The sequence below is a fragment of the Aythya marila genome (genome assembly GCF_965140915.1).
Source record: "Aythya marila genome assembly, chromosome: 2".
NCBI classification, from domain to species: Eukaryota; Metazoa; Chordata; class Aves; order Anseriformes; family Anatidae; genus Aythya; species Aythya marila.
In genome coordinates this window covers 10168253-10195176 of record NC_139043.1, presented here as the reverse complement: position 1 = coordinate 10195176, position 26924 = coordinate 10168253, and the positions used below count along the sequence as shown (strand labels likewise).

The following is a 26924-nucleotide window of genomic DNA, read 5'->3' as shown; positions in this document are numbered from 1 at the left end:
AGGCTTAGCGAAGTGGCACAGGTTTACTGTATTGTGGCCAGGCTCAGAAATTGCTTAGAGACCTATGCCTGTTTTCAAGGCCACAGATCTTGGAGTCACAGAAAATTCTTGAGACATCAGTGTTTATGATAATTAGATTAAACAGTGTATGTGAGGCAATCAAGTGGTCATATGCTTGAGTGAACTCATATACAGAGGATATAATATCATTAACCAATGAAATACCCATGTCCTAGGAAGGAAAATACCAGGACAGTTAAGAGGCGGGAGCAGCACACAAGAGGTCTCATTTTTACCCAGTACTGTATCATATCCTCTGTGTGTGTTGTACACAGTAGTTAAGATTAACAAACAAACAAACAAACAAAACAACGACAACAACAAAAAACACAAAACCACAACACAACAACCTTCTGAGGGCTGCCAATCACCATCTCCACCATTCAGAAGGTGGAGAAATGTAATTCTAGCATTGCCTGTACTGCCTGAATTCAGCATCTTTGTGTTTGTGCGTTACAGTGCAGTGTCTGATGACATGATCACATACTATATTTCTCTCCATAATCCATGCATCGTTTAGTGCAGGAGGAGAACCTCTTCTTTGGATCACCTGGGATCTGAAATAGCTCCATTTGCAAGCTGATAGTTTAAATTCCTAGCAACCCAGACATGCCTACATAACCACTGAGCTTATCTAAGGTCTTCTTTCTCAGAAAATAAATTAACTATTCAATCCCAAGAGCTAACCATGAAAAAGAAGAAAAATCAAGTCATGCACAATTTTTTATTTAAAAGCATTGCAGTTATTTATTGTTTTTCTACAATTTGAAGTCTCATTAATCTCTTATTATTTATTGACAATATGGTATGAGCATGAGTGAATAGGATATTATCATAAATACATTGCTGTCTATTTTGTTTCTTTTGAAAACTGCAGTTTTTATTTACTGTCATGAAAAAGAAACAATTTAATGTCCAATGTGGACTGCCGAATGGAATACAAGAGCACGACCGCCTTGCTGGGAACATGTTAAATCAAAGTGGAGTATATTCCTGAATCGAGATTTCTAATAGGAAATTTAAATTGTTTTGAAACCCTAGTTACTGTGGATGCTGGAGGGAAGGAACGTGTTACTGTATCTACTTCTGAGCTGTATTTTAGGAGAGAGTCTGCATGAGTCGTCAAAGGTGCCTGTGTGAGATGTGACCTTTTCAGTTCGTATTTATTATGTCTTCCCAAATACACACAGTAGCTGTACAGTGCCTGTCAACATTACATTTGGTGAAACTGGTTCTCTGAAGGGACGAGTTCTCTTTCAATCCTTAAATACTCGCCTTCCAAAGCTGGTTCTGATAAAGGGGAAAAAAATGTGAAGAAAATTGTGAGGAGAGGAAGAAACTTAAACTATCTTTTTCTCCTTTCTTTTCTAAAATCCATCTATTATCCCATACATCTCCCTGTCATCTATTCTTTGTTATTTCACTTTGTTATTCCGAGGGCTTTTGCTATTAGTGAAGTGCAATTATCCCATCTCCAATAACACACAGTGCCTTTATGCTATGTTGTACATACAATGTGTAGGGCACCACCCTTTCCAGAAGTGGCTCAGCACCAGCACCTGGTTGTTGCTGCCTGTGCTGATCATGGAAGAAGGCATCAAAACATTTTCAGCCTTTCCGACACTTCTGCCTCTTCCTCCTTCCAAGGCTCTAATTAACACCCCCTTGTTCCCCCAAGCTCTCTCACTGGTTTGGGTCTACAGCAGTGTGAACACAGGGGAGCGGGATTGGAGCCAAGGGCAAGAAACAATGAAATGTTCAGTAAACCCATTGAAAAAAAAAAAAAAAAAAAAAAGAAAATATTCTGTAGAATAGCCCAGTTACTGGACTCAGGAGGTACTGTAACTTGCTGGTCATTACATTTCACTGTTACATTTGAAAACCCTTGTGTCATACATGGGTTGAGTGAAGAATTGTTTCAAAGCTGAATTAAACAGCCCTTTCTAAAACATGTGGGGTGTTCCTGTGAAACTCTATGAACAATTTAAAAAAATAACATTGTTAAGTGTAAATATAGGATATGTGTAGTGTGTAGATAGGAATGGCTTGGTTTTGATTCCAGGAAGGAAGATTTTGGAAGATTTTGGAAACAGTCTTTTAACAAATGCTGGTCAGTAGTGTGAAAGCTTAGTACACTTACCCAAATGCCTGGAGGGAATCCTGTTGGATGAGGTCTGGTCTGTATCATTGCAACTTCTCATATCTTTCAGTTACGTCATGCTATCAAAATCTTCAGCAAACGTGCAGTTGGTCTTAATACTAATAAATCCTTCCTAAATCCCCACTGAAAATATGGTTGCACTCACGTAGGCTGGATCTCATCTCGTCTAGCACAAGCTCATCCATCTTATTGCTTTGCAGTACTGCAGACAGGGGGAAGAGCTCTGAGCACAAGTGGACTGTGATCCAGGCCTTTGGGCAATCCCATAATGTTTGCAATAAATCAAAATAAACTGGCCAGCTGCTCTGTTATGTCCTCCCATTGCCCTGTATGTCTTGTTTGAAATGGGAGAAAGTCTTGTATGGATTGAGGGTTTTGGTAGGGAAACAAAAACAGCCTTCAGACCCCTCAGGTAGCCAGACTGTATGATGGGAAAGCAGCTGGCTGGGGCTTGTCGAAGGCTGGAGTAGCTACACAAGTGCTGCAGGAAGGAGGAAATGTAGAGGAATACAAATCCTTGATTTTGTGATTGAAGAGTGTAGCCTGTCCAGTGTGGTGCCAACTGGAGGGCTAGACCTACCTCTTTTAATGTAACCCTTTCTGCTCTCCAGGAAAATCACAGGAAAATGGGGACAGTAATGTACAGGCCAACATTGACAGCCCCATGACTTTCACCTTTTTAATCTTTTATTTATCCATGAAAGAGTGAAAATTGACCTGGGACATCTGGGACGTCCTTCATAGTTTTCATAGGGGTGTTTCAAATAGGATGTTGGTGCAGATAAGTAAGCATCATCATCTGCACATTGAATGCTTGTGTGGGCCTCACTGGTCTTCGTGCTGCAGGGACTTTACATCATTGTGGCTATATGGGGTGGCAAAACCAGACTGCTCTTATTTTCTCATTTATGAATCAGCAGATAGCCCCATTTTCTCTCTCATTGAGTAACTGGAAAAAATAAATAAGCTTGAAAGTAAACATTCCCAGACTTCTTTTTTTTGTGTGTGTTCTGACTTTCTGCAAAAATTTCTGCAGGTGTAACAGCTGTATAATGTATAAATCATTATAAACAAGGCTTGAAAGGAACTTCACTGTTTATACTATAGCTTCCCTGCCTTTTAGCAGTGATGAAAACTGAAAATACCAGTGCATCTTGAATTCAAAGGATAAAAAAAAAAAATAGATGAGAGATCATAAAGGGGTAACGCGGTTCAGCTAGACTCAGCGTTTGGAATACTAAGCAGATTTGACCCATGCTGAGAAGAGTCTGAAGAGCAAATTCTTCGCAGCACCATCTCTTATGTCAGGACCCTGATTAACAAAGACATTTAAATAATGTCACTGCACTTCATACAATTTGAGCCTATTTTCTCTTTTGTATAGCTTGTGAATATAATTTTTTTTTTTACTTGCCATATTTGACCTCTGTCTCCTAATAGTGGCAGGGAATGATACTTTGAATTATTATGCTGAATATAAATGTAAGCTTCAAAAAATAACAAAGCTTTTGTTCCTTTCCTGATGAAAGCACAATTTTGCAGTTGCTTTAAATATTACAGCTCTAAGTCTGCCGTTGCTACTTCTACTAAGGATTTCTCAGTGAATTCATTAAAAATGTCTGTTTTCATAGCCTGGCTTGTACAAATAAGAAGCAGGGATTTGAAAGTTCAGGGTAGATCTTGCTGTGCTTAAGCTGCAGCAGTGTTACATATGCTGAACCTGTTTTTATGTTACTGGTGGGTAATAATGCAAGCTGAACTCTGAATTCCCTCATTAGAGGTTTAAGTCTCTAAGGCTAAAACTGAGGCTAAGTTTTGATATTTGTTAACAGAATCCTGGGTGAATTAATATTTTCCTGGGAGCACACAGAATTTTGAAAGAACAATTCTAGAAAGATAAAGGTAAGTAAAAGCCACATGTGTTTTCCAGGCATGTGAAAATAATTTCAAGGGTCACTGGCTTCACAGTTGGAATTAACTACAGGGTAACAGAAAGAGGAAGAGGAGAAGGTGCCTGCTCTTCCATTTTCTTATGTGGTGGGGAGAACAATGATGCTGGGAAAACATCCCTAATGAAATGATGTTTCTGGAAATACTGCCTTTTTCTCTTAGTCATGTGATTTTATTTTTTCTTTTTCTTTTTGAAAACCATCTTAATTAGATCTATTTCTAGACAGAAAAGTTACAGAGAAGAAATGAATGGACTAAACCTGTCTGCTTGTCACACTGAATTGAGGGATTCAGGGAACAATAAATTTACCGTGATTATAATTTCAGCTTTCAAGTGGTTTTCTTCCTTTTTGTTTTTGGAAAAATGGAAATAAAACCACTGTTCATTTGATTAGTATACCTGGAAGTAATTTTAGTAAGAACCTGTTCTTTCCTTACTAAGTATCTAAATCAGAGTTCACCAAAGTCTCTGTGCTATGTTTTGAGGTAGCCTGAGCTGCTGGGAGTGACTGCCAACTGTCCAGATGGAAACTGTAAATCAGACAGCAGATGAATGTGGGATTGTCTCTGCAGAAAATAACATTTTTCAATTGTTTTGCAGATTAGGGACCTGTCATACTTCATCTCCATTATACAATCCTAAATATTTTGTAGGGAGACACAATGAGGAGAAGGAAGAACTAAACAGGAAATTGTATCTTATTTAGATTTCATTGAATTCCATACTATAAACAGGTCACATTTTTTTTCTTCAAGCCTTGTTCTAACCCAGATTAATTCATTGCACTTAGAGAACATTAAAAAGTCACCCAAATTATTACAAATCATGGCCATCAGTTAAAGATATGGGATTAGAGCCACAAAGACTGAAAAGATAGTTACAGAGAATCATTTGTTGCTTCCAGCAGCTTCTCACTTCATTGTCATAAAGCCAGAAGAATTGGCAAAAGGGCAACTTTCCAGCACCTTCACACCTGGCTTTCAGCAAGTTTCAAACAAGAGGGCTGGAATCTTTCCTTCTATTAATTGAGATATCTTCAGGGTTGGTGGTTGAAAAGAAAGACTCTCTGCATTACAAGTTTGGAAATGTTCTGTAATGTGTGATGCTTTTGCTGCTATTTAATGGCTGCCATGTAATCCATCTCTTCTGCAAAGATCCAAAATATCTGCTTTTGTTTCATTAAAATACCTATTTAACAAGGTGTACAGGAATTAGAAGAAAAAGAAGAGTGCATGCTTAAGAGTTTTTATAAGCTTTACATATCAATGCATGTAGATATGAATTTAAATTATAAAAGAAGTGCCTTTATTTTTTATTTATAATAAAAATATGCAGTAATGTAATAATCACATTTTCTAAATTCTCACAGAGCACAATAAACATCTTCATACCAGCTACCACACACTGTCCTGAGGGATTTTACTAAATAGAGTAAAATTGCTGACTTAGGTTATTCATCTGACCTGAGTGTCTTTCAAATATAAGTATAAAGGATTAGAACTAGATTTATATTTGGGGGGGTATTATTTTGTTTATTTATTTATTTTGGTGAATGTGCTTTTTTCAACAAGGGAATAAAAAGTAACAACGTATCTCATAATTCTTTTGTCCTCTGTTTTCCTGAATGTGTGCTTGGGCAGTCATTTTTTGCACACTGTCACTATTTGGCTGTTTTTTCTTGTTTGCTTTTTAACTATTCCCATTTCAAAGCCAGTTTTCTATTCTAGGACAGTTAGTAGCTTGGCAGCTGTCAATAGGTGGAAACTAATTTATTTATTATTTTGACTATGATGACTTTTTCTAACAATACGCAGAAGATCTTTATTTGAATCGATGTGTGTTCTTTTTTTGTTTTTCAATTTCACTTTATATTTTATCAATAAATATCTCCCCAAGATTTCATCTACCTTTAAAACATCATTTCTGCAGCAAACTTTGCTGACTAATTTCTGTTTAATTAACATGTCCAGCAGCATTTGGGAGTAAAACAAGTATAGGTTTTGCAAGAAAATGGCTGTTACAAAACCTGCTGGAAAATGAAGAAGCTGCAATGCTTTCCATAGAAAAACATTTCTCTAGGTTGTGATACACCTAGGTGATAGGTCTTGATATTTATTAGGTGCCTTTCAGGAGGTACCTGGTATGATCATAAAAACACGTCAGAAACAGCTGTTTGCTTTTGCATGTGGAAGACCACAGGAAAATATTTCAGTGCCAAAGGGAAATAAGCAAATGGCTCTTGTAGGCTACTTCATAGGGATTGTGGAAGAAGACAAGCTTTTCTATTTGGATTCAGCCTATTCATTTAGAGTAACTTTTCTTTCTTCAACACTTCTGGTACATTGCATGTGTTTCTGAACAAGGAATTTAGAATTTGGACTGAGATCCGAACACACGAATTCTTCAAGGGCAAAGACAGCATCACTTGTCATTGATTCTGCTGAGCGTTTAAGAAGAAGTGACGTTTACTAGGGCTTGTTTTGAAGATTTATAAATGCAATATAGATTTGTCTAGAATAGTTGCTTCAATAAATGTTGTGCTGTAGCATGTAAGCATGGGCTTTACCACCAGCGGATACACGAGCGGTTTGTCATCCAAGTAAAAATAAATATTCAATAAACAATTTATTAGGGATGTGAATTCACTTCTGCTTCATTCCACTTGGAAGGACTTGACATCTGCTGCCTACATAGTGTTATTAAGGACACAAGGAAATGAAGACAAATTAAACATGGAATTGTCAAAACTGTATAAGGGAAACTTTCCCTGGCTAACAAAAATAATGCAAAGAATAATAGGAGAAGGATGTATGCATGAAGATGTTTGAGTAGTAGCAAGGGACAACTGAATCATAATACTTCAACAGAAGTTGAAGTAGACTCTTTCCTGAGTCTAACTTTTGTTTTAACAAAAGTGCTACGCAATGCTTCAGTGGCATTTGAAGAACTTACACTGGAAGGAAATATAATTTACAACTATTAGGATTCTCATTTGCACTGCTACATTTGTGTAACTTGACTTTAATGCAAATGATCACAGGAGTAATAGAAACATTTCATATGGCTTCCCAATCCTGTTAGCAACACAAGGCCAGGTAGTGTGGGAAGAGGTGGAAAGGGCCAGATTTGGCTTTGTCAGTAATTACATGAGTTCCCATCTATCCCCTGTGAAGTCCCATGCCACTCAAGGCTGTGCAGTGGCTGAGTGGTGGCTGTACTGGGTCCCTCTGGCTGAATGTCCCCAGCAGTGCTGGAGGAGAAGCTCCCATGTCCATCCATTGCTCTGTGCTATGGAGGTGCCTTGGCAGTGGTGATATCTGCTGAGTGCTGCCTGCACTGCAGCACTTCTACTGGACCAGCTGAAAGACGATCTTACGTAGCTTTGGCTGTAAGGCGGGATCACAGTAAATACAAAACATTGCACACACACAAGGTATAGCAACTTTGCTGTCACCCTGACAGCAGTTTTTAAATACAGAATGGGTGAGGAAAGAGAAACTTGATTGTTTGTGACTACATATCAATTCAACATAGGACTATCTTTGCTGTAGTCTTTGAATTTTGACCAATTTTAATGTACTTTCAAGTAAATAAGATGATCAAAAATTATCTTTCTGAGAAACAATGAATACATTTAGATCTGAATGTATCTTTTACAAATGTAAAAGATTCAAGTGCGTGCCCTGATACTGTGTATAGGAAAAAGAATCAAACCCGACATACTGCTAAGTATAATGCAATGTGCAAAAGGCAGTCTTATGTGGTTGCCAGGACAGAATTATTCTGGTTTTTAGTTTGAACCTTTGGCATTTAGTTAAGAAGTAATTGACAGAAGGAAGTATGTTCTTTCCTATGTCATCTAACATTAGTAGAGTAAAATCTATAAATGTAGTTTATCATACATATATATAGAGAGAAGTCAATGGTGAGTAGGAATAGCAAATTAACAGTAGCTTGTTGAATTTCTGATGCCCCATGTTTATATTTTATTGTCTGTAGTAAGTAAAACAAATCAATCCCAGATTCTGGTTTACTCCTTGAAACAAGTAGTCATGAAGTGTAAAATAAAACAGTTGTTTCCTAAGAAAAGGGAATATTCTGTTTGCAGCTGCTAGCACAGTGTGAGGTGGTGAGAACGGAACACGAGTTGAAGGCTAGGTTTGTAGCAAGTAAATGAGTGAAACAGGATGCTTTCAATTGTTTATTCACTCATTGCACTTTCCTTTCCAACATTTGTTCCTTTGGGGGCAGTGATAACAAACATTTTCTAGGCAGTTTTTCTGGGCTACAGATTTTGGGACCCAAACCACAAGCATTTTGGAATGAGAGAAGGGCAATTTTTTGTGTTTCCAGTGTTGTACTGGGAACAGCTAAGGAGGACTTCATGGAGCTCTTGGACACCTCAACTCTCAAATACCTTTGCAGGGACAATTGTTCAGAATTTCATTACTAAGGAGCAGTGATCTGGTCAATGAAACACAGGTCTTACATTAAATAACAATATGTTTTTAAAATATGTGCAATAGCTTGCTTTTTACTTTGCATCTTTTGTTGTGAATTAGCTTAAACTGCTATCACAGCAATCAGATTAATTGCTACAAGTTTCTTCTGTCATGACTGTTATAAACAGAGGGTAGCACTGTTGATAATTAAGGGTGCATTACATTTTCCAGTATTATTTATATGTGCCTGTTGGAGTAGTTTGTAGACGAATAGAATAATCAATATTCCCTTCTTATTACGTTTACACCTCTCTTAAAAAATGAATTAATATGCAGGCTTTGTTTTCTTAATGTGGGAGAAAAATGCATGTGACATTTAACCAGGATACCCTGAGGAAGTGGAAAACAAGGCACATGAATGTTCCACCACATCAAAAGTATGGTAATAGGTAGTACTCAATTATCTAGAAACATATCACTATTTCTTAATGCTAGCAGCCACTGATCAGAAGACTTATCTTCTGTAACAATACTAAGTGAAAGAGATAAATATAAGCTACACCACCAATGTTTTTGAAATGCTTTAATGTTATTGCTGTTTCACTTCATTGTTTGCTCCAAAGGAGGTTTGCTGCTTTGTATGCCATTCAGAACTACTGATGGACAAATTTCTGGAATTAATGGTATTTTTGAAAATGCATTCACTTTCTTGATTGTAGTTGCTAGTCCTTAAGTAGTGGAAATACACCGAAGTGAAGAAAAAAGCAACTACCTGCTGCTCAGTTAATGACACATCGCCACAGCTCCTGGTGGACCCCATTTTTCACACCACTTCTTGTTTACGCCAGTGCAGCTCTGTGGTACCTGAAAGAGCTTGCAATGCACAGTACAATGTTAACCCCTGAAATTGTGCTGTGGTATATTCATTTTGCAAACAGAGAAGTGAGTCACTGGGTTGGTGTCATGTGCAAGTTGAAAGGTGGATTGGGAAGAGGGCAAAGGCTATCAATCCCCTGATGTCCATGCTGTTGGTCTCTGGTGTGGGTGCTAGCACCATGTGGCTTCCTGCAGCTCCAGGCTCTGTCTCAAAGCCCAGTCCTTGCCCAGAGCAAGTACTTTCTAGTTCTTATGGAGCACAGTGCAGTTAATGATAGACCTTCGTGGTATAATCATGGAGCTATTTCAGGATATCCAGGTTGAGCATAGAACACACAAAGGAAAACCTAAAAATCGGTGGGGTAAAATGTCTCCCAAGAAAGTTAAGATTGTTATATTCCCTTCATATGTTTCAAGTTAGCATTATTTCATTGTGGCATGTTTGAGGCATTTTTTTAATGTCAAAGTTTCCGTAAATGCCATTTAAATTTAGATTTATATAGTTGTATATATAATTAATGCATAAGATTGTTACAAGAAAAAAAATGATGACACTTTTTGAAGTGATGTATTGTGAATGGACATTAGCTAGAACTGTGCTCACGAAGATTGAAATTTTAGGGACTTTTAGTTCATACCTTTATGGTCTAGCTCTTCCACTGTAAATATTTTAGTTAATAGAAAAACTTATTCATAAGCACCGCACATTTTAAGTATTCAGAGATCATCCCAAAAGGCAGGAAAGGAGCTAAAAGGAGCCAGAAATCAGACTATATGCATTTGACAGAGCACTGGTGTGAATCTGTGAATCAGCACTACATCAGTTGACCAAAAATATTATTAAAGCTCACTGAGGTATTAACTGTGTGAAACAAGGGAGGGAAAATGTACATCAGGTAGTAAACCATGTTGGTCAGAGCTTCTTATCCCAAATCTTTTTCATTGTTGGCTAAAATAAGTTAAGTAATCTCATTTTTACCTGTGGACATCAGCTAGATACATGGGCGGAGACTGCTCCTTAACTGCCATGTGGTACAGTAATTTGTTAAAAGTAACTGGCTTGTAAATCAGAGACCTGAAGTGCTCAGGCCAAAAATGCCTAAATTAAAACATTCCTGACATCCCATGTGCAGTAAAGTGTATTGTATCCTGCGGTTCATTTGTTGGAAGGTGTAAACCCACAAAGCTTACATGCACAAGAGAATAGAAAAGAAGAAGTCTTCAGGCTGAAATGACACATTGCCTTCCTGAGTTTCACAAACCCACATAGGGTTCATTTCTATACGTGGGGTGAATTCAAAATGAAACCTGAGGAACATTAATCAGCTTTTTTGGGGGAGCAGTGTGACCTGCAGATTGCTTGTCTTTGCTTCAGGCAAGCCAACTTGGCTAACACACTGTCCTGGAAACCCCCCCCAGCTTTCAGCCACCAAGGTCTTTGCAGGGTTCCTGAGGGAACCCTAACTTCTTCAACTGCTGTGTTTTTATTAATAACAATACCAACACTAACAATTATTGTTATTGCTGTTGTTACTGCTGTAGCAAGAGACTGTACAAATGCTTCCAATATATGACTTCCTCTTGGAGGAGTTTGCAGTCCAGGAGAAATGACGTAAAAGTGAAAAACGGAGGATAAAGTTTCACACAAATTACATAGAGTTATGGAAGTTTCATCTGCCTGTCATTTAAAATTATCAAAGATTTATTTTTTCTCCTTTAATTTGCATTATTTTTGATACAGGATAGTGTACAGTGAGTAGGAGACTGAAGGCTTCTGCTAGAGAAATTGTTTCAAGTCAGACTTTATGTCAGACTTTACTGTTACAGACCATGAATATACTGCAGAAGCCTTTAGTCTGGTTCATGCTAACATTCCCTCTATACTGTTGTACAATGATCTGTACGTTGGTCTTAAAGACATATCAGAACCAAATGCCAAGATGCATTTGCAGCTGCAGACATTGCTGTAGTGCCCAGTGTTGCGCTCCCATATATTGACTTTATATATGTGCAATTGCAAGCCAAAAACTGATTTTTCACAGACATCAGTGAGCATTCAGCAGCTACATGAAATGGGGGTGAGAACCACTATGTGGATCTGAAAGAACAGTTCTGCTCTGAGGCATTTAAAAATACATGAAGAACTGCAGATCTGAGATGAATTTGCTAATATATGTGTAACCTGTATAGCCACATAATTTTATATACTTATTTAAGTGCCAGGACATTTCTGACCAATTTTGCCTTGTTACAAGTGATGTTTTAATTCCCAGATTGAAGGCACTTCAAAAGTCCTTCCCCAGGAACTGTATTTTTCATGACAGTAAGGCTGTCATCCTACTGCTAGCATGAAATGAAATGGAAAAAATGAAATGGGAAATAAGGCTGCTGACTTTATATGCATTTTTAACTACTATTTGGACAATATCTCCATTCTTAACTTTGTATGGTCTAGTATTACAACCAATTTCCACATATGAAAAAGATCTTGCATTATGAGGTGGGTGAATGGAAGTTTAGAGTGGTGTAAGGTGTCTTGGAAAGGAATAATAAGAAAGAAAAAGGAAGGAGAAAGGAATAAAAAAAAGGAAAACAATATTTTAACAGAAAAAGGAAAGATCACCACTCTGTAATTTAATAACAGACTGCAGAGGATGAATGTGGTAAAGGCAGCTGTTTCACAGTGTAGGGCTAGAGTCAAGCTTTGGGGGATAAATCTGGAATACTCACATGCTCTTTGATGTGTTTGTCAGCTGGCCCAGGTGGGTTCAAAGCTCACTGAAACAAGCAAAGCAGGCTCATCTTTATTTTAGTATCATTACTTTAGATACATTTGAATGTTTCAAGGAGTAACAACATTGAGGAAATGACAGCATAGTCCAGGGGCAGAAGGGAATGGAGGAATAGAAGATGCACCTTTACTCACCCTATATTAATTCATTTGTTTTTTGATAAGTATGTCACAGCCCAGACATCACAGAGAGCCATTCAAGTTAGAGATGTAGCTGACCATGAATTAATTCTAGGCTGAACTTTAATATAAAATTGTAACCATGAAAGAAGTTTCCTTTTGCATATCTTCCTAAAATTATTTCCTGTGAACAGAACCATCTGCTTTCAAAGTTGAGGGTCATCAGTTTGCGAAGAGGATTATATGACATAGTGGATAGCATGGGATTTATGTCAAGGATCGCAAAATCCTTTTCATGTATCCGCTCTGTTCTAGTTTTTGGAAAGTAGCCTATTCTAGTTGAAAGTTAGATGACATATTTTACATTATCATATTATTCTTTTATTACTATCAGCTCTAGTGGCAGAAAAATCTTATGTAACACTTAGAAACTTTATCTTGTATAAACCAATTATTTGTAGCTGTCTACAAGAGATGAAATAAAAGTAAGGAAACATTGCATACTGAGTCCTGTGAGAGTATTTTATAATCTTCTTGGCAAATGAAGCACTCATTTGGCTTTTTCAAATAATAGAAATTCCAAAAAAACTGAAGAGAAAAACCTTCCCTCTACCTTCTGGGATAGTTACTTAGAGTAAATTAAAATCAGGGCTGTAAGAAGATCATGCTAGTAATTTAATTCTATGGAGATTATCACTTTTATGTATAATAAAACAATATATGAAAATTTGAAACTGTAATCCTTAGGCAGCCCTTTCATCTGTTCTTTCAAGTAGAAGCTTTTTGCCTTGTGAGTGTGAGTGAATTGCTGCTGAATTCAGCGACTGAAATTCTTGCATATTATAGAGAAGCTCCCACTAGAAGCTCCAAAAGAGGGCAAAAAACTCAGCAGTGTGAATGTGGTACTCGGCACTACTGCAAGGGAATGGAAGGGGAAAGGGAAAGATACAACAACAACAAAAAATAGGTTATAGTGAAAGTTGGTAGTGACCTTTACTGTGCGGAGGTGGGTTTAACTTCTCTATTATTTTTTTTTGCCATTAACCTACTGTTGCAACTTGTATCTCAAAATTGCTTTGAGAAGTATTTCTATTTTTCATTTACCGTAATGGCATACATCAAGATTTTATCTGTGGTCTGCATACTTAGTTAGAAAAAACAATAATTGAAAGAATGAATTTTAATACACACACCAACCTCAGTATTAAAGCTGCAATTTTGTCTTAGTCCTGAAATGTGAACATTACTGGGCATGTCCTTGAGATCTGAAAATGGAGGTCTGGGATGAGAACAAGTGCAGATCCTCTAGAGGATGTGGAAAGACAGCCTGCAGAAAGCCACGTCTATACGTTGACCTGTCTGTTGTGAAAGCAGGGAAGAAAGCCAATCATTCCCAATTCTGCAGACATTCTGACAGCTCAAGTAGGCATTAACAATTTGCAACACATGGCATGGGGGGTGAAACTCTCTGAGCTCTACAACTGAGAGTTTCTTGGCTGAAATGAAGTAGCAGTTGAAGGTAGCTCAGAGAAAAACCTATTTTATCATATGCTGCACAAGGACAAAATGGATAATAAAACCAAAAAGTGGAAAAAAATTAATGTCACAATTGAAAAATAATAATATGTTCTGGCTTCAAGTGTGAATACTTCTGAGGTTTTTTTGGCCTTTTTATACGGGGATTTTCCTGACAAAGAAGGATCAGGTTTGAGTATATAGGTTTCTGCCAATATATAATAATCTCCTGTCACTTTGAATGGACTTGATATGTAAAAATCATTTTGTTGCCAAAATATTGATGCAGAACTAATCATTTTGGATTTGAAGTGGCACGAGAGCTGGAAGAGCCTCATCACGTTAGGCTGTCAGGCACAGGTCTCATTGAAAGTGCCCGCAGATCCCTGAGCAGCCTGAGCATCCTTACCCAGGCTGGCTGCTTGGGACTACAAGCAGGAAGATTTGCATGGCCAAATCCTCAGGTGCTGAGAGCTGTTAGTGCTGCAAAGTAGTTAAATCAAATTCTACTGATTTACACCAGAATGCCTTTGCTAAGTTAAAAAGCTGTCATTTTCTTGCCTAGGCATTAAGATTAATGAAGATTTTTTTGTATCAGTAATTTTGTTTGTATCAATAACTCTGAGTTAGATTAAGTTACGAGGGAGAAGTAGCAGATGAGTGTTTTCAACAGTTGCTAATTAATTTGCAGGCACTAAAGATGTGGTCAGGTACATAAGGAGAGGCATCAAGTTGCTCTAAGATGAAAAACAGACTCAAAACCACAGGAAAGGAAGCCATTATGTAGAAAAAATTGAACAGCCAAGAAAAGTAAAGACATTTGAATATTGATTATTTTTATATATTTCTCTGTAATTGATATAGTGGCAAAACCAGTGAAGCGAGTTAAAAATGAATTGTATGATACATGTGAAAAAAACTTTGACTTAACTTTTGGAGGCAGAAGCTAGTATTATCTTTGCCACTGTGAATTTGTGAAAACTGTTTTCTTCACTATCTTGCTTTCAATTTCATTTCAATTAATAAAATGATTATTAGACTCTACATTGACACGGCGCTGAACATAATGGAGACCTAGACAATGCTAATTTCATTATTATTTTTAAACTTTTGGTAATTACAGTCATTGTGCAGTGGAAAGAAAAGATCCAGGGAGATCCCTGATGATGATAATAATATCTGGAGTAATTTCATTGGCTTTGATGTTGGAGGAGTTGTGGACTCGAATGAGGGTGGAAAGGCCTTGCAGAGGGATCTGGATAGGTTGGAGAGCTGGGCGATCACCAACTGCATGAAGTTCAATAAGAGCAAGTGCCGGGTCCTGCACCTGGGACGGGGAAACCCTGGCTGCACGTACAGACTGGGCGATGAGACGCTGGAGAGCAGCCTAGAAGAGAGGGATCTGGGGGTCGTGGTAGACAGCAAGTTGAATATGAGCCAGCAGTGTGCCCTGGCAGCCAGGAGGGCCAACCGTGTCCTGGGGTGCATCAAGCACGGCATCGCTAGTAGGTCAAGGGAGGTGATTGTCCCGCTCTACTCTGCGCTGGTGCGGCCTCACCTCGAGTACTGTGTGCAGTTCTGGGCACCACAGTATAAAAAGGACATGAAACTGTTGGAGAGTGTCCAGAGGAGGGAGGGCTACGAAGATGGTGAAAGGCCTGGAGGGGAAGACATACGAAGAGCGGCTGAGGTCACTGGGCCTGTTCAGCCTGGAGAAGAGGAGGCTGAGGGGAGACCTCATCACAGTCTACAACTTCCTCGCAAGGGGGTGTCGAAAGGCAGGAGACCTTTTCTCCATTAACACCAGTGACAGGACCCGTGGGAACGGGGTTAAGCTGAGGCAGGGGAAATTTAGGCTGGACGTCAGGAGGGGGTTCTTCACAGAGAGGGTGGTTGCACACTGGAACAGGCTCCCCAGAGAAGTGGTCACTGCACCGAGCCTGTCTGAATTTAAGAAGAGATTGGACTGTGCACTTAGTCACACGGTCTGAACTTTTGGGTAGACCTGTGCGGTGTCAAGAGTTGGACTTGATGATCCTTAAGGGTCCCTTCCAACTCAGGATATTCTATGATTCTATGATTCTATGTGCAGGTTGGGATTTATAAAGGTATTAATGTCTTGTATTTGCTGCCTCTACATGATCACAATTTTTTCACTTAACCCAATAGAGGTTACGGAATTTCAATTTAAAAAACAAGAAAATAATTCGACTTTGGGTTATGTTACCAAGAAGGGTAACTACTTGTGGGTAAGGTTTCTACCTATAGCTTTTTTTTTTTTTTTTTTTTTTTTTTTTCATGGGGACTCACAACCATCGGTGCTGTTGAGCTGAGAACAATTTTGTATCTGCGTCATTTCAGTGGCCACCAGTCTCCTTCTCTTGCTCACGCATCGGCATTGATTGCTTGTGAGAACTCACAGGTAGGACGTGCAGGTGTGGGTGTCCCCCCGTACTGCTCCCCATTAGTGACATGGAAGTAATGTGTGTACAAGAGCACCACTGTGATCCTGCTCAGCCAGTGGAGACAAATTGTTATAATTGGGTGGTAAGCCGGGAGTGGGTACTAGGTGTGATGCTGAAGACAAAGGGGACAGGAAATCGCCGTATGGCATCATGTGCCTCTTCCCAACCTTAATTTTGATTGCAGCTGTCAGCGTGGTATTAGAATTCTTGAATGTGCTATTCTATTGAGCTCAGTGTGTGGGAGAGATGTTTTTTTGTAACTGAAACAATGCTGGAAAATGATTGGCAGAAGGTTGGCTTTAGAAGCAGTTCTGGAGATAGTTGCATAAGGAGCAGCAAAGTTCACCAGTTGCAGAGAGGAGACTTCCTTGATGATTTTGCATGCATTTTTCATCCATGTGTTCTGACTCTTATCTGAGCTATAAGTGCTGGGAGATACAGTTGAGAAGTCATAATCCCTTAATTCTAGTTTCTTAAACTCTATAATAAATACTCTGTTTTTCTTTCATCTGTTTGCTCTTTTAATGCCACAGTTATGTTCTTTTTCGGTGTTAAGTACTGTTTGCTTGTACTGGTTGGAAATGCATTTTGAGAAAATGTTAAAATTGTGCGTCAGGAGAAAGAAAGTACACCCAAGTTAACAAAAGACAGTTATGACTACTGAGAATTGGGAGTGCTTTGCTGTTCTTTTTTACCAAAAACATTCTTTCATGGAGGCATAAAGACCTACCTAGCTATTGACACCTCTGTCTGCTCCTAAATATATTGCTCAGGACTGAGAGAGATTAATTTCTTATCTTTATGCAGATACTGCAGATGAATTCTTTCATGCTTTAATTTCAACAAAACTCTTGAGAGTGGCTCTGTGTGTTTTTCTTCAATCTTTTCAGTAATTACTGAATAATCTTTAACGTTTAAAAAGGCTAGTATTGGCTTAGAGTTGCAAAATTGAAACTGTAGTGATTTTGGAAACATAGAATAGTAGTTTTATAGCTATATATATATGTATACGTACTTTATCTGAACTTATTTGTTGCACTTCTAAATTTGAATGTTATCACATTTCTTGTCCTGGATGAATTTTTAACATTAGTAAAAATGTGTAATGCTAGGCAACAGAGAAGTAAAGTGAAACATATATATATATAAATATATATATATATATAAACATCCATATATATATATAAACCTCCAAAATAAATTTAATAACACTACGCCAAAATAATCATAGGTGCGTAGTGACTCATTTTTGTGTACTCACATAAGAACTTGTTCTGAGCAGGCTTAGATTGAGATTTGTGAACTGATTTGAATCCATCTACTTACATGGCACATTTGAAAAGGTGAGATTTGCATTTGAAAAGGATGAATCAGATCTAAAAATATCTTGGAGATTCTTCCCCCTCCCAAGGGTCTGGAATCATCTACTGTAGCCATTAACATCTGACATGATTTCAGATGAAGTGTTTCCTCAATAAACTTGAGTAATATTTTTATTTAAGAAAACAGTGAAAAGGAACAAAAAGCAGGTGTCAAAGAACTTTTTTTGTTTGTTAAATCCCATGCATGCTTACATTACTTCTGGATTGTGTATTATTATTTTCATTACTGGAAAAAAAATGAAGTTTGTGTTGCAGTATACTTATATCTTTCCAAAATGGGAACTTTTTTCCTTAAAACTTGTCTAAATCCCAGACAACTGCACAGACTGAATACTTCCTCAGCCTGTTTAATCTTACACCCAACTTCATAGAATCATAGAATCATTAAGGTTGGAAAAGGCCTTCACTGAGGCTGAAAATCTAATAAATTTTGAAGTTATTTTACTTCTGCATGCTCCCAACTGTCTCCTTTGGCAGAATGGACAAATTTCCTGTTTAAGCTTCTTTTTTAAAATCCAGGCTTAAGTAAACAGAGAATGAACACCACCTTAATACCCTGGAAAAATCTGAAGAATATAACCCTTTTTTTAATAGCCCGCTGGATAAAGCACTCAGCCAAGAAGTGAAATGGCCAAGTTCTGGGTTCTGCTGAGACTGATGATGCTTTTGCTGCATCCTAAGAGAGTGCCTATACCAACACTTCTGTTGTTGACTGAATGGCGCTGAAGTTTATAGCATGTGCATGAAATAGTGACTGAGCCAGAAATTCCTCTTCTGAGGCTGGTTCTAACAACCAGATGCATCCCTTCCCATCTGCAGCTAGAGAGGATTTTTCTTTAGGCACTTTCTTACAGTAAGATATTAGCAGGATCACCAAATCTGGAACTTTTATTAATATTCATTCGGGGGTTTTGTGGTGGTTTATTGCACGTGGCATAAAAGCAGAAATTCTCCGCAATTATGTGATATTTAGTTATTAGATAATTACAGAGAATTGCATGGGCAAGTTCTATGAACTAAAGAGTTACTGCAACATCTAAAATCTACAAATCAGATAACAATTATGTTTGGAGTTATATCATTATTATAAGTGAGATTGGCAGTGATTACCATGAGATTGGCAGTGCATGTAATTAATAAGTAATCACTGGAATTTGCCTTCATAGTTGCACTTCCCCCTTGCTGTAAAGTTCTTTGTCACAACATTTAAGTATAAAGATAACATAAATTGCCCTCCACATGGTTTAGATTAAAACTCAAAGTACTTATTTCTTCTGCAATACTAGCTCCTTAATAGTGTAAAAGTGTAATTTTATAGAGAGAGAGAAGAGAAGGGGCAATGTGGTGTGAATGAAGGAGAAGTGATGGAACCACCTGTAGGAAGCAACTATTCAATGAGTACTAGCATCCAGTTTTAAAGCCCTCTGCCTTTTAATAGCTAGCTAGTGAGATAACTCTTCTCCATAGGTATTTCCAATTTTTTTTTTTTTTTTTAACACACACATATATATATAAAAGCTTATTTGTAACTAGCTAAAATTCTATTAAGAATCAGAATCTTTTAAAATCTCATCATGTCTTCTATTCCTTCCATTTTACGAAAAGTTTGATTAATAAAATTTCTTACAGTAGAGAGGAACCTGTAGTTCACTGCTGGATTCACATTGAATAAAGCTTTTTTTTTTTTCTTTTTTAAATTTTATTTTTATATTGTTAATATAGAGCATATTATTGCCAAACTTTAAAGTTACTAAGCAGTGTTTTGCTTCTTTGTTTATTTGTTTGTCTTTTTCATTATTTATCAGGTTTTACCTGGAAAGATGATTATACGCAGCATGTTATTGGTCAGGAACTGTCAAACATTCACAAAATCCACAACAGACACCCTGATATATTTGTATCTGAAGCATCTGATACAGGAAGGTAAGTCTTCAACAGTGTTTTTGCATGGTAGGTTTTGGGGAGGTTTTGGAAATGATGAGAAACAGATTGGTTCAGAAGCTGAATTAAATACATCACTAAAATACTGTGTAGGTGACAAAAGGAAACGAGTTGTACAACAGTACTGAAAACATGGTTAGGAAAACAGCAGATAGAATGAAATAAAATACCCAGTCCTGTTCTTACGATTATCATCAGATTAAGAAAATATGTCTTCTATTGTTAATTTAGGTGTCAGAAAACCAAATGTCAGGTCTTTTATCCTGTTCATGCAGTATCTAGTCACAGTTCAGCCAGCTGTACTTATGAATGGCTTAAAAAGGGAGGCTTGTACAGTAAACATTTTAATCTGGAATAAGCCAACAAAAAGAAACAAAGGGAATAAAAATTAGATTCTGGGCATCCACTTATATCTTCAAAATCTTATTCTTCCAATACACAGTTGTAACTGAAGGAGGACTCTTGCAGGATCTTATGGCAGAAAAGGCTGGGACCTTTCTACCTGTACTTTACATTATAGCAACCATTTTCCTTGTGGCTTTACTGAGGGGGCAATTTTTACTGAGGGGCAATTTAACAGTTATTGATGGCAAGAGACACAACATCTTTAATTGCATAGAATGATATGGATGTTTTGGATGTAATGTCATCTTCATACACAGACACGTATAAATTTACTCTTTTACCTGTTATATTATGCCCCTACAGTCTTCAAGTGCAACCCAATCACGCAAACCCCCAAAAGGAAATTTTAAAAGGTGTAAAATTTTAGAAAATGTTAAAAATGGGGAATTTGGCTTTCTCGTACATGGTTTTATGAAAAACAATCTCAAAATCAGTGAAATTCATAGCAACTCCTTTTTGCTAGAAAACTTTCTTCATAGTGGAACAAAGCTCAAGCTTCTAGCCTCAATGGCAATACATTTGTTGTTGGATCTTCATATGTTGCAAAGAAGATGAAAATATTTCTGTTCTCTTTTTATGGAAAAAAAAAAAAAAAAAAAAAAGGCAGCTCTGTAATTGAAAATGCCCAGCAGCTTCATCTGTGTTTATGTCAGTTTGTTTTGATTTAGTTCATAGAATTTGAGCCTGTATTTTGCATATATGCTGATTCTTTTAATGTAAAAGAAACAAAAGCATACCTTAAAGTTACAGTGCTGTATACTTTGGGAGAGCAGTAAGGTATGAGCGTAACTTCAAGAGACAGTAATCCATAATTTATCACAAAGCAGATAACAACACATGGTAGAATCCATAAATCTGTTCTCACTGCACAGAGGCACTAAATGCCATTACTGCATGGATAGTACTGTACCTGGTATCAGAAATGATTTTGAATATCTTGGGGATTTTTTTTTTAATGATTGTACCTGTAACTTTTATTCATGGAAGTAAGATAAAATAGGCCAGATTTCCACAAGAACAAAAAAAAAAAATGTATAAGAAGATACGAAAAATAATTTAGGTTTTATACTGAAAACAGATGATCACTTTCAGAAGTTCCTGCTGAGATCAGGTTTGAACTGGTTTGCATTTTTAACTAGAACTATACTTAAAAAAAAAAAAAAAAAAAACACAACATTTTGTGTATTGGCACTTTAGGAACATCAGACTTTCAAATGTGTTCCACTTACAGCTGTTCCCATTGTCGATAGATTTTCTGAAGTTACCAAGCTGTGCCTCTGAAAGCATTATCTTATGTGCCAACAGTTTAAAACATTAATTGATTTTTCTGGTTGTCCATTTGCAATGTATTCTGTAGGTCAGGGAACAGTAGGAACTTTTTTCATGGCTTCTTATAGATTCTAATAAAAAGTGCTGTATGCTTAGTGTGCTCAATACACTTGCTAAAGTATTATCAGACAATAATTAAATAATTAAAAAAGCAACTTAGTGTAGGTATCTCATTATCAAAGAAACATTATGGCAGGGAGACCTTTTATTAAGGATAAAGTGTGTAATAAGACAATATGAAGTCATATTAATGAGTCATTAATCCCCACAGAGTTAGTGAGAGCAAGAAAATAGACTCAGACACTTGAAAGGTAAATTGACTTAGGCTAAATTAGTGCGTATGAAATCTGATGGAACAGAAGACATGGATTTCATCTTAAAAAAAAAAAAAAAAAAAAAAGGAAACTGGGAGCTTGTTTTCAAGATGAAAGTTCTTTCTTTGGTGGCTAACTGGAGTGTACATGGTATTTCCCGGGCCCTTATTAAATTTCAAAAAAAAACCATTCTTGAAAGAGGATCCAAGATAAAGGAAAAAAATCCATTCTGCACACTGGGGATAAATGTCAGTTGTGTTCATTGGTGCAATTAGGCAAAACCACAAACGTTTCCAGCAAGCTTCAATGTATAAAGTGGGGTATAGCATTATTTCTATAATAAAACCATCATTAAGTCAGTAATAAGATTCTCACAGTATTAAAAGGGAGAAACTCTTTATTCTAAAAAGTGTGGTATCTATTAATAGAGAACATTCTAGAAAAGCATTATATCTGAGGTGCAGAGATTCAGATATTTCCATGTAAAAGCTTCCAATGCCCTGTTTTTGGTAGGATAGTATAATTATTTCTATGGATAAATAAGTAAGTATATTATTGTCTTTATACACTGTAGTTCTTTGTATACAAAGTCCTTTTTTTCTGAATAAAATAAAACTGAAAATGCTTCCAAATAAGTGCACAACAAGAACTCAGATGACGGTCATTTCTTGTACTCACCAGGTGTTTTAACATAGTCCTCTTTCATCCATTTTCTACTATCACTTTGTCAAATTTAAAGGAAATATTTTAATTCAGTTACAATAATAGCTCATTTAATGCATTTTACCTTCTGTGTTAACAAGGTGAACAACAGTGATATACTGGTGAACTACAAAGATTTTAACAAATCTTTCAGAGGTATTTGAAGGATTTTACTAAAGTTGCCATCAATTGAAATGTATGCTTTATCAGTCTTTTACATTTTAATTGTTATTTTTTCAGTTTGTAGGATAAAATATTATATCTAATATGGAATTTAAACACAATTTTGAGAGAAATTGCTATCTTCTTAAGAAAAAATGAGAAATCATACACCTCAGATTTTGCTTCTACCACCAGTGCAAGTGATTATACACTGTAAATAATGGCTTGAAAAGCTAACCTAAATACTGTCTTTTATCTGTGCATTCAGTTCCCATTAGCTCCAGTGGAAATCCTCAGGGCAGAATTTGGTCTGGTATTTCTGTTTTTCCTTTCTTTTCAAAGTTAGTGAAGAAAGGCAAAGATAGATGTTGGAATTAATTGATAAATGAAAGATGAGTGCATGAAACTGGGATGCCTTCTATGATGAGAGCCTCTTTGGATTAGTTCATCTCTATTGAAGCAGAAAGCATACTGCCCGTCTCTTTCTAAAAGTGCAGAACAGTTTTAGCCTGGCGTTAAGTTGAAAAGGAGGTGGATAACGTTACGTGCACATCCACCCTCCATAGAAAGGCAGAATTTAGAACTCTGCAATAAGAGAATAATATGAACAGCACGAGAAGGAAGCAAAGTTGTCAAGTTCTCTATACATGTAGTTTTCTGTGCAGAAAACTTTATTTTCCTAGATTTTGTTTACCAGTTCGGTAACTGGTGGTTCTCCTGGAATTGCACATGGTTGCAAAGGCCAGGCCATGGCTCTACCCTGAGGCAGGCTGAGTTCTTGGCTTTCACCTCCTGAGGAGACCAAGCTGCGCCAGCCGGGGTGGCAGGCCTGATTCAGGCCTCCTGCCCCGCTGCCTTAGCTCCATGATGCATTTGTTTCTGCATCCAAAGCTGTCAAGTTCCTTGCTAAAGCAGAAAAACTAAATTTTCCCCACTCACAAGCTGCCTCTTGGTGGGGGTGGATGCTTTTTTCTGGTTCTTCAAAGTGAGCAACCCTGCGAGCACTATTGGTTGCGGTGCCACCACAGCAAATTAGATTATTAATTACATTTATCAGTATTAAATTAGTCAGGACACGCATTTGATACAGCTGTGAACATTGAAGGAAGTCTAATACTTTGTGCATGAAGTAATATAATTAAACCCAAGATTTGGAAAATAAGATAAAGGTACTCTCAAGCTGTGCTCCCAAATGAGCACCATGACGTGAACTAGTGGAATAAAAGTTTGCTTACAGTAGTGTGGAGGTGTTGAAAGTGAAGTGATGCCTTGTCTTCCTAATCTGGAAGGCTCCTCCACCTGGAATTGTTCTTCACTGAAGTGTGTGGGCACATAGGTAGGAAATGGTGACAATGGGAAAAAGGTGAGGTGACCTTTTTCTGCATCCCTCAATATGATGTGACACTCGCAGGCAATGAAACAGATTGGGGACCCTCCCTCTGCTGTCTTGCATGAGGAATGAAGTAGCTGCTGGTGTTGACATTTGAATTATCATCATCATTGACATGTTGTTGAGATAGATGAGGAGAGCTGGTAATAATTCAGATTCATTGCACACAACATTCTGAAGCTCATATAAAAGCTTCTACACTGCTGTTGGTTAATCACCTTTTTAGCTTTTCTTTGCAAATGTCACCTAGATCTGTTTAAAACAGTCAGGAAACACTGCTATTCTATGATTCCCAAGCACATGAGAAGATCAGAAGAGATACTTTCCCCATCTCATTATTCCCTCATTAAGTTTCTTGCTGGAGTTGACTTGCTCAGTTATTTCACCATGTTCAGGAGTCTTACCATATTCTGTAAATTGCTGTGGGGCCCTAATGGTGTTGATTTCTGTCATCATCCAGCAATATTTTGAAGTATAGGAGCTATCTTGTATCTTTTTTTGGGGTGTAATTTAATCATGCATAGTTTCTTTTTACAAGTGTTTTCTTCTGAATATGACTTGGCCTCAAAGTAGGCATTTTATTTGATTTATTGTTGGATCATTAACTTTGATTCATGAAATAAATTGTTAACAGTGATTTTTTTTTACACTTTCTGCTGAAACATTGAATTTTCTGTACTTTTGTGGTTGTTAAGCTTTTGAATGCCTTTTTTTTGTTTTGTTTTGTTAAGAACTGCTGAATAGAAGTAACTTCAATGTTTTGCAGTGTAAAACATTACCTTTTATGTTGTGCACATTGTATGTTGTGCGGGCTGGTAATGTTCTTTCCTTTGCTTTTGCTGTACAGGATTTTGGAACAGAATGCAGATAATGAAAGAAATTCTGATCTGGAAAATGATGTAAACTTGGCCAAGTCACTTCAGCAATATCTTAAATATCTAAATATTCTCTCCCAGTCTGCAGCTACAAATTTATATCCAAGGAAGAAGAACGACAAAGCTTCTGTCAAGGTTGTATTTTTAATATAGTTCCTACATTCTGTGATTTCTGGCTTTCTTTTCCTGTGAACTTTGCTTATTTTTCAATTTTCCCTTCTGTCCTGACACCAGACATTGTTTCTTATTGCCTCCTCCAACTGATTATCATAACTGCACTAACCAAGTTCTTCTCAAATGAGCTGAGTCAGCTTCAACACTGTAAACCACAGATCTCTTCTAATCTGGAACATTTTACCTAAATTAGGGACGGATTCTATGTTAGGAAAGAAAGAGAGTGGGATAAAAGCTGTAGCATCTTCACTGGCTGATCTGAACACCCCCCTGCCCCCCATTACAGCACCTGTAATGCTCCTCTCCGAAGAGCTGACAGAACTAGCCTGTGAATTCTTGGTGTTTATTCCTACTTCTTATTGATCATAAAGGAAGCTTATGGTGACCAATTAAGGTGCAGATTGTATACATAATAAATAAAGCTAGGAAGATAAATCACACCTATTAAATCTTGGGTATTGGCTATGATTTTTTAATTATTATTATTTTTTAAATAATGCCTATTTGAGAACTACAACAATGCTTTCCTTTCCTAGAAAAAATCTATCTGGTTCCAAATGGAGTTTGATAAATTTGTAAAATGTTTAGATGATGTGGATGCATATGACAGGCCCTCACAGTCCTACATCTTTTGCTCAAAAAAAAGCATGTTGGTGAAAAAAAAAAAAAAAAAAAAAAAAAAAAAAAGCATTGATTTAAAGAAATAAACTGCTGTTATGGGGATTCTTCCAAAAAATTGGTATGCGCTGTTTGCATGAATACAGTGTAAATGCAACAACCTTATCTAAAAAATACACTTAAGATTTAGGAAAAAAACAGGTGAAGAAATTATGTCCAAGCCATACTGCTAGCTTTTTCCAAGAACTAACTCAGAAATGTAGAACTTCAGCAGTGTTTCTGCATCAGCAGCTCCCAACAGCAGTGTAAGTTGTATCAACGATTAAATCATGGCACATCTGAAGTGTTGTTCTGTTGAGAAGCTGCAAGTTTCCAGTTTCACTGGTTGGGATGTATAACTAAACTACGATTCATAGCGTATGTCAATGGGTACTCAGCTGGGGCAGAAGAAACCTGCAGGCAGTGGCAAGGCAGCTTTGGGGATGGATGGCTTACCATCTTTGTGGTGCTTTGCCTCAGCTCTTTACTTGTGGGCACTGACTGCAGTGAAGATGCCCCGCTTTATATCGCTGGCTTTAGGAGAAGAGAAAACTTGCCCAAGAAGTATTTCAGTGGGTCTGGTGCTGTCATGCAAGTTCATAAATAATCCATATGGCTGAGACCTTCTGTGGGGAAGCCTGCTGTGATAACACCACCCACCAACCTTATCGAGTGTTGCCATGGAGATGGGTACTCTGAAGCCTGGGGGAGTGGGATAAAGACGAGGAAATCTGGAAATGAAGCACGTATAGAAGCAAACCATACGCTTCTATTTACTAAGGAGCATTCTAAAGCAGCAGACATTGAGCCAGACATGTTACCTATAATTTAAATTTAAAAAAAGAAGAGAGAGAGGGACAGAGAGGAAAAATATCTTAAAAATCAGCAATAAATCATGAATTTTACATGATCCTGGAGATGTTTTCTTGTCCTTTGCAAATCAAATGTGACTGCTGTTCTTTAAAAAGAAACAAGAGGGACACAGTGTTTGTACCTTGATTCATTGGGTCATTAATGGAATAAGTTTAAACAAAATAGAAGACAAAATGTATTCTACTCCAGGGAGCAGGAAAAATAAAATAAAAATAAATAAATATTTAATGGCTAGAAAAGAGTATGAAGGAAAGTAATTGCAAGAACTGTATTTGATATGGTCATACCACTTGAAGTCGTAAATGACTATCATAAGCATGTTCAACAAAATCTTGATGT

General features: G+C 37.2%; 1 protein-coding gene across 1 annotated transcript in view; it reads left to right on the top strand.

Annotated features, from left to right (window-relative positions):
* The window catches only part of PTPRN2 (protein tyrosine phosphatase receptor type N2), a 654334-nt gene that overhangs the window by 208832 nt on the left and 418578 nt on the right, over window positions 1–26924 (top strand). Inside the window, exons 4-5 of the mRNA XM_082755144.1 lie at window positions 19569–19686; window positions 24854–25016. Of these exons, the coding sequence (XP_082611270.1) occupies window positions 19569–19686; window positions 24854–25016 (281 nt within the window). The remainder of the gene's footprint in view (window positions 1–19568; window positions 19687–24853; window positions 25017–26924) is intronic.